Below are 13,468 nucleotides of genomic sequence, written 5' to 3'. Positions count from 1 at the left end.
CGCGCGGGGCTGCGCCGCACTCCTATTGGTCGCTTGCCACCGCCGGGCTCCGCTTCACGTCTAATGGTGGCCGGGCCGGGCCGGGCGGTTGCGGCGTTGCGGACCCGCCCGGTGAGCGCCGCTCCCTCTCCCCGCCGCCCCCTGCCCGGGCAGGCCCGGCCCCTGCGCCATGGCCCCGGGCTGGCTCGGCCGCCTCTGCCTCCTGCTGCTCTGCCTCTGCGGGGAGGCCGCCGCCGGGTGAGTGCGCTGGGCCTGTCCGTGTCCGTCCGTGTGTGTCCGTCCGTCCCTCAGCGCCTCAGCGCCGGGCCTGTGCGTGTGTCCGTCCCCCAGCGCCGGGCCCGCCTTTTCCCCTGGTCCCCCCGCCCCGGGCTCGGTGGCCGTGGCGCTGACGGGGCCCCGCTCCCTTCCCCCCGCTCTCCCCCCCCCTCAGGAGGGACTTCTACAAGATCCTGGGGGTGTCCCGCGGCGCCTCCATCAAGGACATCAAGAAGGCCTACCGGAAACTGGCGCTGCAGCTCCATCCCGACAGGAACCCCGACGACCCTCGGGCTCAGGAGAAGTTCCAGGACCTGGGAGCTGCCTACGAGGTGAGCCCGGGGGGCGGGGGGGGGGGGGGGGTGCGGGTTCCCGCACCCGCCCGTGGGTGCTGCCGAGGAGCACCGCTACCCGCGGGGTAGGGCAGGGCCCGGTGTGGGCGCTGGGGAAGCAGAGGGGTGAAGTTGTGCGCCCTGTTGTAAGGAACTCGAAGAATCTTGAAGTGCTCCCAGCCCTTCCCCGGCTGTGAAAGGGTGGACGGGGTTCATGGTAAAACGCGGTGGGAGCGTGAAGCTGAGCTTCTCGTGGGGGGTCATCCTGTAACGTTCAGGGGAAGGAGAAAGGGCTTCTAGGAAATGTAAAGGCCTTTCTATGAGGTGCAGGTGTAATCCATCCTCCTTGTATTACCATATCGAATTTCAGATGTTCTACCAAATAAAAAAGCCGAGGTAGAGAGGCTGTCAGGTTAATTAGAGTACTTCTATCAAAGGGCAATAAAAGATCTTAGCTCACTTAGCCAGGAGAAAGTGAAAGCAGCAACTTAAAGTTCCTTGGTGTTCATTAATAGCTCTTTGAGAAAGGAAGAGAGTTGCATCAGCTGTAAATATTGGCACAGAACAAATGTGTGTGTGGATGGGGCTTGGCTGTGAGTAAGTCTGAGCTGATGGGCGAAAGGCCGTTGGCTTGCCTTGTAGAAGACATTAAGGTGGGAAAAATAATTGGGGGTTGCATGTGCCTGAGGATTCCTGTTGTTTCCCTGATAATATAGTAGCATACAAATGATACCTGACACTAAGAGTGCAGTGCATCATATAAATAGCACATAAATTATTTTATTAGCCAAATGTTTTAAGTCAAAGCCTACTTTCTCTGCCACGTACGTACAGGTTAACACAATTTAGGCAGGGTGATGGGATCTGTTTCTCCAACGTTCTCTGTCCTTTTTGTCTTCCACTGGCTCCCCTGTCCCCCACGGAGCAGAGGGCCCCCGAGGAAGATGGTGGCGACCAGCAGGAATTCATAGCTGCGGCTCTACCAGGAGCTTGCCTGCGCTCGTGGGCTGTTTGAGTGGGAGGCTCACGTCCTCTTTGAGGGATCAAGCTTCAGAAGGAAAGGGTTTGCGATCCCGCTGCGGTCTGGTGGTGCTGCTAAGCCTGCAGCTGTAGCATGGCTCCTGCTCCCATCTCTGATGCTCTTCCGATATGCAAATATAAAATGAATGAGGAAGTGAGAGAAATGGCTTGAATGCATTCCTCTTTGGTCAGAAAGAAAACACATCAACTTTATTTTTGTATCGCAGCTGGGACCTCTTTTTAGTTCAGACTTACCTATTAAATAAATTGGTTGAACGATCACAGGGAAACCAGTGAACATAAAGAATATTTTGGGGGAAAAAAGTATGTTACCTGCCATCTGCAGCATCTGAAGATCGATGCTTGCAGCTTACTCCAAAGCTGTGAGCTTGGTGTCATTTCTGAGTTGGGATCTTGTCACGTGTGACAGCACTTTACGCACGGGAAGCAGTTCTCTACCTCTTCTCCCAGTCCCAGTTTATTTAAGTCTTTGCCACACTAGCAGTTGGGAGTACACTTTCTGTTAAAAACATTGGGGAGAAAACGGTTGTAAAATCAAATCGGCAGGGGATGTGGCGGCAGGAGTAACTGAGTATTAACTTTTACGAGCAGTGACTGAGTCTGCTTCCCCCTCACCAGGGTATTACTGAAGCACAGTAGTGTCCTTCAGCACAAAGTGTGGAGTTCTAGTGCTGTCACAGACAATGCAAATGCAACGTGCTCTCACTGGGTGCTGGGCAAAATTAAATTAGGAAACCTGCCTTCAAAGTCTTCATTTGTGTGCCTCTTGCTGGAGAGAGGTGCATCAGAATATCAAAATCCAGTATTGACTTACATGGTTTTTTAAAATAGGTTTGGAAGAAAAAAAGTGTTGATGTCTCTTTATTTAGCCAGTACAGTTTATAAATCCTTCTGCTAAACAAGCTCCGGGATATAGCGTGTACGTTTGATTCTTTTGTGCAAAAGGACGCCAGAATTACGTTTTCCTTAACCTAAACCGGGCTGCTTTTTGCCATAAAGCAAAGCCTCTGTCAGTAGTACTGCTGCTCAGGGTTTGGCTAACTAGGTTTCTAGAAAAATTGTGGGGAAAGTAGGTTAATTAAACTACTCGGTCTCCTTCATTTAAACAGCCAAAGTGACTTCCACCCTGCAGCTGTGTGGTCTGAACAGAGATGTGTCAGTTGGAAAGGAGACTGAGCCCGTGCGAGGGAGCTGAGACTCCTCTACGTAGAGTCATTAGTCTCTGAGTAAGTTTGGAGGTAGAGTTTCTGTGGGGGTTTTCTGACCTTACCCCTGGTAGTTGCTTTGCTTTCAAGGCAACATAACAAACAAGAACTCTTTTCACTGGAGTAGTGTTCTCCAAAAGCCAATGGAAAGAAGGAAAATTAATGGAGAGGTGAATATTTTGTGTCCTTTGTTCCTTTCTTATTGCTTGTGGTATCGTCAGTACTGTGCAGTACCCTCCTGAGAGGGTTTTGCTCTGAAACCAACAGATCAGAAATGGAAAGCTTGTCCCAGTTCCAGGAAATGTGTGTTTTAATGCAAAATCTGAAGTGACAAAGGGAGAATTGAGCTTTTATCTACAAGATGAAGCTATTAATGTCCCTGGTTTTTTTCCTTGTTGCTAGCATTTGTCATTGGTTACAATTTCAGGCTGTTGAGCTTCTCCACCTGTTTCTGCTCCTCTCTAGCCTTCTGAAAGCTAACCTGGCAATTTTAACCTTCCCAAATGCAATCAACAGGGGAGGAAGAGGAAGGAAGCAAGCGTAAATGTGACCAGAAACTTCTGGATCTCTGGGGGCGAAAAGAGCAAAGATCAATACTTAAGAATTAAAATTGAAGCTTTACAGTCTTCAAAGTCATGTGTGTTGGGCTGTGTTATTCTGCCTTGGTACTGGAGTTACTTCTAACTTTTGCTGCCTTTAGGAGTGAGGGCCAGCATTCAAACGGGTGTGGAGTTACTGTATTTGGCAGGTTCAGCTTGGTAGACAAACTCACTGTTGTTGCTAATAGCTATGAAATAGTAGCTGGAGAAATACAGGTTCTGTGTGCTTGAGGAACTGAGTCTCTGGGATAGTAGTTTGTGATTTATTTTTTTCAGCGTGTCTCGCTTTGTAGGAACCGATTTGCACTATTCCTTCTGATTTTTTTCTTTTCATCCTCAAGATAGTCAGTATTGTTTTATATTTTCTGTGTTGCTTCTGCTGTTTCAATAATCTAACCATACCTTTTATGGGTTCAACTGATAAATGTTTAACTCTTCTAGTCCAGTGCAGCAAGCAAGTTCTAGCCAGTGCTTCTGTAACATGAAGCACTGCTGCTTGTCCCCCAGTGAAGAGCACTGGCGAGCTTCCCCTCAGAGCTGTTTAAATAACCTGGTGGGTGAACATCTTGTTGGTTTGAATTCCTTTGCCAGGTGCTGTCGGACGAGGAGAAGAGGAAGCAGTATGATGCGTATGGTGAGGAGGGATTGAAGGATGGGCACCAGAGCTCCCATGGAGACATCTTCTCACAGTAAGGAGATTTTGCCACTTTAGACTGTTCTGCAGTTGGTGATCTAATATTGTGATGCTCGTGCACGTGTTTGATATGGGCAAATTCTGCGTTAAGGTCTTTGACCCAGTCAGGAGGCGCTGTTCTGAAGTGACAGTTGAGATTTGGAAAAAGACGTTTACAGTGGATATCCCATGTGCAGTTTTCAGTTGTCTGGCTTGCGTCAGGCCGTGCTCCAAGAACAGCGGATAGGAACCGATGTTGTCTTCCCACATGGATGGCTCTTACTTGGCAAGCTGCGTCACCAATGTGGGTGATTTGTGCAGCTGCAGCACCTTACAAATCACGTCTGAACTTTCTGGGGTTCTCTGGTACGTGATTGAGGTTTAACCCATTGTCTCAGATCATGCGTGTGCTTTGGGGGTTGCTTTTTCTTTTGCGAAGTAATGCTGTAGTGGCTTACGCTGCGTTTCGGAGCAACTGTAGAAGTTGGATTGTTAAAATCTGAAGGCACCTGCATGTTGCTCAAGCAGAACCTGAGCCTCTCTTTGTTTAAGGTCCCTCTTGGTTCTGCCAGGCACAAGTTTACTGAAGTAATTCCTGCAGTTGCTCATCTCATGTCATCGTTCTGGGTGAGAGCTCGCACTGCCTTCTGCTTTATTTTGAGGAAGAACATGCAGACTCACAAGGGAGGTTTTTTTTCTTGTATCCCTTTTCCCTCAACTACTGAAAACCAACCCGGTGGCATTGACTTGCAGTGCCACAGGTAGCATGCTACTCAGAGTTTGCACCTTGTGGTGATGGCAGCTGAGCAGCAGTGCGGTATGGTGAGGACTTCCCTTTGCAGTCAGGTTTTCAGGTGCTGGCATTCAACTTCTGCTCCAAAACTTGTTTTCTTGAGTACAAAAAACCTCTTCCAAAGTGGCTGCTTTGTTTGAAGGTGTTAGCTTGTGTCCTTGAGGAGCAAAAAGTGGTACCTGGATTTACTGTGGTGTGTTTTTGCTGTAAGGAGGCTGTTCTGTAGGGGGCTAGAAGCGTTTACCAAGCAGCACGTTGCTGCTGCCTTGGGTGGCTCTCTTCATCGAAGCCCCATTTGATCGGAATTCCCTCCTGAACCGACTGCTGTGCTTTAATCCAGCTTCTTTGGGGACTTCGGATTCATGTTTGGAGGTAACCCTCGCCAACAAGACAGGAACATTCCCCGAGGAAGCGACATCATCGTGGACCTGGAGGTTACACTGGAAGAGGTGTATTCGGGAAACTTCGTAGAAGTGAGTTTGCTTTCCTGTCGCTCTTTCCAGTGTGTTCTCGGGTTTGAGATGCCTGGGCACTGCTCAGAATGATATCTTCTCCCCAAAAAATAGAATTAAAATAGATGCCCATTTCCTCAGTATCTGGCAGTGACAGTGGAGGATGTTGTGATGCTATTTGCTAGTAGTTAACTGAAGAAACAATACCTTTATTCATCTTTGCCATCTGGCAGTTTCTCTATAAAAGGGATGCTTCTTGCAATAATAGCTTATTTATTGGCTCTAAGTGCCTAGCTGTAGCTTTTTTTTGCAGTTGGAAAAGGTGAAAGTGCTCCCTCTCTAGAATTTGGTGATATTTGGGGACCATTCCTAGGCATGTAGCTTTCTCCCATTTTCAGTAATTCTTGCAAAACCTCACTGAGGATTTTTCGTGGCCTCTTCATGTGGCCAAACATGTCACTGCAGATCTCTGGATTATGTACTTGGCAAATGCATGCTGGCTTTTTTTTTTTTTTTAAAGCAAGCTACACTTCTGCTGCTGACAATCCCTGCTGTTCTGCATGTTAGAATTTGTGTGGATTGAGCGTCTGGGTAAATGGGGAATTCCAAAGAATTTTTCCCATTGTGTGGAATGAGGAAGCTGTTGTAACCAAAGGTGTCAGAAGTTTCATCCTAGCGTTACCTTTCCTATTTAGAAAGGTGTGCCAGAAAAAGAAATAAAATGGTTGTAGTGGTGTCAGAGACAGGATTTTTTCTGATATTTTGGTATTTAATGTGTGGTCAGCCAGAAGTGTAAGGTGAAAACTTATCAGTCGTGTTTTGCCAAGACCATGTGGAGCTACTGTGGAGGCAGCAGAAAGTGCATTTAAAAAAGAAAATAAACTATGTTCAGGCTGTTTGAGAAATCCAGAGCCTTGTGGAGAGCCAGGAGTGCTGGTGTCAACCTCTTCCCTTCCACGCAGGTTGTCAGGAACAAGCCGGTGGCAAGACAGGCACCTGGCAAGCGGAAATGCAATTGCCGGCAGGAGATGAGGACCACTCAGCTGGGTCCTGGACGTTTCCAAATGACTCAAGAAGTTGTTTGTGATGAATGTCCAAATGTCAAGTGAGTTTTATGCTCTTTACTGCTATATGGATGTTTATTCAAAAGCTGCCACTAGATGGAGGAAAGTACCTGTACTACCAGTAAGACCTGGAGAATTTGGAAAACTTAACACAGGCTTCTCACCTCCAAGGAGCCAGTCTTTGCTCTTACAGTAGAGAAGCCAGCTCTGTTAGATGTAGAGCTCCCCAATTTGCTCTTTCAGCCTCTTATTCCTTGAACAATCAGTCATACTACAGTGGAAATTCCACCAGTAAATCTGAATAAACAAAGTCAGGGAAGCCCACAGCTTCCAGCTGGGAACAGTTGGACATGGAATACTGTGGTGTAGCTTTGCTTTCCCTACTAGATATGAGTATCAGCATACAAGAAAGGCAGCACTCGTCCTCCAGCTTTAGGTGTGAGCAAGGAGAGAGTATGTGTTAACTTGGGGTCTTCTCATTGCCCCTGTAATGTAAGTAGGTGCTACCACCTGCTGTTGAAAACCTAGTGCTTGCTCGCTCTTCCCCTTCGCAGGCTCGTGAATGAGGAGCGAACGCTAGAAGTGGAGATAGAGCCAGGCGTGAGGGATGGGATGGAGTATCCCTTCATTGGTGAAGGTACGTATATGGGCGCTGCCCTGCTGCTCAGCTCTGACTTGCGCTTTTTCTGTGATGCAAGGCTGGTCTTTATAGCAGTGCAAGCAGCCAAGCCCTGCGTTGGGTCACTGAGCAGCACGTGTGAGTTGAAGTGCTGTGTCCTCTCTGTGCTGCTGGAATCCAGGAGCATACTCTTTGCTAAGTCTGAGTAATGCTCCAAGTTCCACTCCCTTTGCTGGTACTGGTGGCACACACACACACACACAAAAAATGCTCTGCATCTGATCTCTGGGGTGACTCTTGAGTAGGAGCATCTGTTCCAGGCTTGAGTATGTGAAGGAATCCCCTCTGCCCAAGGAGATGAAGTCCTTCAACAAGTAAAGGACATCATTAAGAAGCAGGCAAGTCTTTCAGAACAGCAGAGCTATGAGCTCATTGAGGTGATACTCAAAGTCCTGTGCTCTTTAAAACAGGTGTGCGTAACCAGGGTTTTAGTCACGTGAAGATCAGCCAGTTGTTTTTTCCCTTTAATGTGTGACCCGCAGAGCTCTATTGTGTTTAATATGCTGCTTGTTTTTCCAGTTGTTACTAACGAGCTCCTTTAAACAAAGCTTTTCTGCCTTTTTCACAGGTGAACCCCATGTGGATGGGGAGCCAGGTGATTTGCGCTTCCGAATAAAAGTTCTTAAGTAAGTGACTGGCCTGATTAGACCACTCTTTCCGGTTACTGCAAAGGAAGCTTGCAAGCAGTTTTCTGGCCAGAGTTACCCACTTGGCTAGCATGTAGCTTACCCTTCTGAGTTGGTGCAGCTGAGAATCTGATACCCGGGGCTGTGCAGGATGTTCAACCCTGATAATGCTAGAGTAGCTGGATTCACCACAGTTAAGATAATTCCACTTTTATTTCGTTTGGCTTGAATTCTGGCATGCATTAGTAGGTCCTGCATGAATCACATGAAATATGTCCTTTTTCCATGAACATACTATCTCTGTATTGTAAGGAAATGCACTGTGCTAAGAAAATGGTTGTGTGAGTCACAACTCCTTGACACGCCTCACCACTCATTGCCCTAGAAATAGAAAGGTTATTTAGTAGTACCTACCTCACACAGGAAAATGAAGCTAAATTTCATTCAGTCTTCACTTCCTCTTTGATTTGTGAATTGTCCAAACTCCCAAATGGAGGGGAGGAAGCTAGAGGGTCTATTTCCCATATGGGGGAGAAAGAAAGTTCCAGTCTCTTTTAATTCCGCAGGCACCCAGTCTTCGAAAGAAGAGGAGATGACTTGTATACGAACGTGACAATCTCGCTGGTCGAGGCACTTACTGGCTTTGAAATGGATATCTCCCACTTGGATGGGCACAAGGTGAGGCAACGGTTTGCTTTCTTCCTCTGTCTAAACAAAACGTAGCTGAGGGTCTCCTGTGCTGAGGGTTAGCTTGCTCGGGGTCCATGCAGCTGCTGGTTGTACACGGTATCCCCTCTGCTGGAGGCTTCCAGACCGATTTCCACGGAGCCAAAACAGAGGTGGGGCGGTGCGGGCAGTAATACTGCCTGGACCCCTGGAACGTCACTGACTTTGGCAAGGAATCGATATCGATAAAGCTTTTCAGTGGGTGGGAAAGGGCATTTTGGGGTATTGGGAACGTTGGTAACGTTCTGAAATATCTTTTGTCTCTAGGTTCATGTCGCTCGGGATAAAATTACAAAACCCGGGGCCAAACTGTGGAAGAAAGGAGAAGGTCTACCAAACTTTGATAACAATAATATCAAAGGCTCCCTAATAATAACATTTGATGTGGAGTTCCCCAAAGAGCAACTGACAAACGAACAGCGGGAAGGTGCGTGGTTTAAAGCTCTCTCGTGGCAGCGGGCTGCGCAGACCTCTTGCCAAAGCTGATAAGAAGTTGGCACAACTGAACCAGTGGCCTGTAGCGGTCAGGAAGGGCTCTCCTTTCCCTGTGCCCCTCGTACAACATACCATCACCTGATGCCCTGTGATTAACTTCCATTTCCTTTTGAAGCAAGTGAACGTGGCTGCCGCAGTTGTAGGGAACCAGCTTAGGTTGGGATGCGCCACTGCTGGGATGTAGCACTTGGCAAGTTTGCAGCTGCTTTGTTCTCTAGCTGGCCATTTGTCTGAACTCAAAAACTTCCTGGGCTTAGCCTCTGTCTGCTTTGCTTCTGTTGGAGTGGGATCACAAGTGGCTTTCCAGCCCCTGCTTCTGCTTTCTTGTAGGCAAGACTTGTGGAAATCCCTCTGCTGTCATGGGTAAAGAGTGTCATGCGGCATCAGGATTGTTCTTCCCTACATCTCCTCCTACCCCAAGTATTTTGAGGCCATGCAGGCAAGAAGGGTGCAGTGCAGGTATTTCATAGGAGAGATCTGCTTATTGGCTTTGGTGCTCAAATGGAAACTTGATGAACCATGTAGAAATCCTAAAGTTGCAGGAGAGTAAATATTATACTCCTAGGTGGAAATTCCTCTTTGCCTTAGCAGCCTCTGCAGTAGGTTCTGCCGCTCTGCACGAGGCATCACAGCAGGCGTCAAGGGCCCCGTCCTCTGCTACGGGGCAAAGAAATTCCTGGCATGTACCAGTGCAGCGCTCCAGAAAATTCCCATCCCCAGAACTTTTTCCTGCTGATCAGGGCTATCATTCGTTCTTCTTTGGAAGATGCCCTTTTTAGTGGCTTGTGGCAGCTGTCCTGGTAGAACGAAGCAAATGTGCAGCTTTCTTGGGGTTTTCAAGCACACAGAGGGAAGCCAAGCCCCGGGTGGGCTTTTCTCAGCCCTACAGCACTTACTGCTGCATCGATGGCCGCACTGAGCCCAGTTGGTAGCCGCAGCTCCAGGGTAGACTGATGGTCTGTGGCTCTTTCCACGGCTGCGAGGTTTGTTTCTCTGGGCTGTGCTTTGAGTGAACCTGGTTTGTGTTTTGACCCCTGTGCTTTCCCGCTCTTTGCAAGTCTTTTGTGCCCAGTGAGGGCTGCAGAGCACAGCGACTACATCGTCGTGAGGTCTCATTCCAGGCTCTACTGCCCTTCTTGAAGCTTCATAAGGTAACAGCACCTCTCAAATGGACATGAGGTTTTTCCAGCTGTTGCTCTTGGCAGTTTATGAAGACACTGGGCAAAGAGCAGTGACAGAACCTTCCGTGTTTGTCAAAATTGCTCATACGCCTTTACGGATATCCCGGGAACAGAGAGGTGATGGTACTGCCAGGAGTGTGTTCAGGCACGGGGCCTTTGGGTGCTTCGCTCCCTCCTGAAGCAATTCCACACTTCCCAGGGGAGAGTGGCTGCGTAGGCGGTCAGATGCATTTCTGTGTGCTAGAATATCTCCAAACATTCAGTGATTTAAGGAGTTTTATGAGGGAATAGGTCTGCTCGTGTTGTGTGGCAGCAGTTCAGCGTACACATTCAAAGGAAGACTGTAGGCTTCAGAATTCAAAACATCCCTTTTTTTCTCTTATTTTTGGCGGTGGTCCTAATTTTTTATCTCCTGACCGTACGTACAGCTCCTGGGGTGGTTGGAAGATAGTCTGACTCAGAGAGCACCGCTCCAGTCAAAGCTTCAGAAATAACATGCTTGCTTTCCTGCTGGTGTGACATCAGGGAATTTACTGCCTGTTGATCAGAGGTGACTTTCTCTTTGACTTGCCTTTTGTTCACCTCTGCTGGCACTTGTTTATGGTCTGGTTTGGATCCCATGTGTTAGCTCTGGAGTGCTCAGAGCGCAACAGCAGGCAGCAAAGTGCCCAGCTTGTGTTGTAACCTGTTGGTGATGCCTAGAAAAATCTCGAAGTCGGCTCTAGTAAAAAAATGCCTGAGGTGCAGTAGCACCAACACTCTCAGGATTCCTGGCTGGAATTCCTGATTGAACATCAGATGTGTGTTGAAATATCCTGTGCGCTGGTGAGGGTATCCTTCAGGCCGACAGGCAGCTACCTAGCAGGAAAACGAGGTACAGGAATGGTGCTAATCCCCCTTTTTTCAGGGTTACTGGAGCGCACCTTTCTCCAGCGATGTCCTTCCTTTCAAAGAACCACACATCCAGGAGGCACATCCTCTACCCATCAGCCAGGAAGTAGCTCTGAGCCGCCTTCGGCTGTGCAGGGGAAGTGAACTTGCCTTGCACTCCCCTGGAGAATGACCCATCCTTAAGGATTAGCAGCTCCTGTATGGGAGCTCGCTTTGCCCGGCTTCTGAGGATGTTTCTGAATGTAGAAAAGAGTTTGGGATTCTCTGAGCAGCAAGCAAGAGGCAGGAATAGCTCTTGCCCAGCGGAGAGCCGTCTCAGTTCTAGTTACTTATTTCCAGGACGGTTTTTCGGTATTTTAATAGAACTACTGTGACCCTTACGCATTAAATCACTGGTCCTAAAGGACAGTAGTATTTGTAGCCAGGTACATCGTGCAGCCATGATTTAAGGGAGGACAAGCAGGACAGGGTTTGCAGGGAGTCATGCTCCCTTTTAGCTGGATTTCCTGAAGAAAGACTTGCGTGCCTGAAAGCTTGGGTGGGTGTTTTTTTCCTGTACAAGTAAATTGGTAGATTTAATTATTGATCCTCCCTCTCCCTGCCTATGTACTTCGCTTAAAGTTAACAACTACTGCGGCATTTTCTATGCAGCCTAATGTGAGCTGTTGTACAAACACGTAAAGCATCCAGCCCCCCCCCCTTCACCACGACTCTGGCTTCAGTGGAGCAGCAGAGTGAGCTGATCCAGGGCAGGACTGCCATCCTGTCTTTTGGCATGTCAAGATGCAGGCCAGCTGCCTGCATGCTTTTTTCCAAGACTAAAGCTGTTTTGGGGACATCCAACAGCAGAATTATAGCAATTTAGCTTAACTTTTTTTTTTTATGATTTGAAAGCTCTATGTGGTGTGAGGAGTTTTCTTCCCTGTTTTGAGTCCTGACAGTCGGGCTTGATGGCTTCTGGGGCTGCCATGTTCTGATGGGACCCATGGCCAAGGGCAGTCTGTGACCAGGCTGACTTTAAAGAGGGAGTCCCCTCAGATTATCTCTGGAAAAACAGTGTGACACATCTGTTCTTGCCAGTCTGTTTCCTCTGTTTTGTGCGGATCTGCCCTTTAAGTAACAGTGAAGACCTGCCAGTCTTTCCCTGGACGTGCTGACCCCGGTAGATGAGCTATTATGGTTTTAAGGGCTGACTCACTCTTCTCTTATCCTGCCCTGGTAAGAATTTGGCGCTGACAGGACCTCGGAGTAGTCAGTTCTTTGAAATGTTTTATGAATGGGCTTTCAGGGGTGGGGAAGATGGTATTTGTAAAGTCATCTAGGCTCTGCTGTGAAGCAGTGGGTTTAAAAAGGGGTATTTTTAAAAAAAAAAAAACAAACTTAAGATGTTCAGGCCTTCAGTAGGATACTTAAGCCCACAGATAACAAGTTTGCTTCTCTCCCTTGCCCTCAGGGACTACTTCTAGTGGACAGCAGCATCCCCAGGCACCACGTACCAGCGTGAAAACCTCTGCCCTCTAACCGCTCCTGTGGGTTTCTGTAGCTGGCAAGTCCAGCAGGACTCAAGCGTAGCCCTCCCTTCTTGACTTCAGTTGCAAAGCAGCTCTGGAAGTTGGCTTTACCCCTTACAGATCCGTGAGGATCTCGAGGTGGTGCTCTGGGCTTTGAGTTTGTAGGAGGGGAAACGTTCTCCCTGGATCCACTGGCCTTGCGTGGCTTCACGCATGCACGAAAGCGCTGGTACAGCATCGCTCACCTCGGTCCTATGTCTCCTTTCAAGAATGCAGAAGGAGCAGGAGAAAAGCTGTTGCACCTCTGGTTTGGGGGGAATTTTTGCTTTTATTTTTCTTCTTAAGGATGCTCTTGGAGTACCAGTGTTTGCATTATTCAGATACGTGGGCTCAACCTTGAAAGGCTAGTGCCAGATGTGGACATGCAGCAGGAGCAGGAAATGCAGCAGTTCTCCTCTTTGTGCTGTGCAGTAACGCTTTCCTTTCTCTTGCAGGTCTCAAACAGCTGCTGAAACAAGGATCGGTGCAGAAGGTGTACAACGGATTGCAAGGATATTGATGTGTGGAAAAACTGGACTTAAAATGAAAAGTCAGATTTATTTGCAGTCTTTTCTCCTGCCTGCTGTAGAACGGAAGAGAGGGAGGGTGGGGCAATTGTTGAGGTATATATAATTTTTTTTTTTCTTTGTAAATTGTGGAAGTGCTCAGACGAGTTGGGGGAAATACTACACTTTTCAGGACATAACTGGTGCTGCCTATCATGTTCCACGTCCTGGAACAACAAAGAGACTCCTTGAGCAGGAAAAAAAAAAGTGGGGAAAGGAGTTTTAAATTCCACACAGATTGGAATTTCTGGTTTTTAAATATATTTTGATGTGACTTTTCTTGACCATCTCAACATATTTTCATAGCTTCCTCTGCTTTTTATGTCCTTTGTGTTGGTCC

General features: G+C 48.0%; 1 protein-coding gene across 1 annotated transcript; it reads left to right on the top strand.

Moving 5' to 3' along the window:
• The first annotated feature begins 29 nt into the window (after positions 1–29).
• Positions 30–13,425, top strand: DNAJB11 (DnaJ heat shock protein family (Hsp40) member B11). The gene is made up of 10 exons (XM_075760718.1): positions 30–237; positions 431–587; positions 4,024–4,121; positions 5,239–5,371; positions 6,313–6,455; positions 6,969–7,051; positions 7,662–7,719; positions 8,286–8,397; positions 8,713–8,872; positions 13,018–13,425. Exons 1-10 carry the CDS (start codon positions 170–172, stop codon positions 13,080–13,082), a joined length of 1,077 nt encoding a protein of 358 aa, XP_075616833.1. The 5' UTR covers positions 30–169; the 3' UTR covers positions 13,083–13,425.
• Positions 13,426–13,468: the final 43 nt, after the last annotated feature.

This window comes from Balearica regulorum, chromosome 9 (assembly GCF_011004875.1).
Source record: "Balearica regulorum gibbericeps isolate bBalReg1 chromosome 9, bBalReg1.pri, whole genome shotgun sequence".
Lineage (NCBI taxonomy): Eukaryota > Metazoa > Chordata > Aves > Gruiformes > Gruidae > Balearica > Balearica regulorum.
Note: the sequence above shows the minus strand (reverse complement) of the source record. Positions and strands in the feature narration are given on the sequence as shown.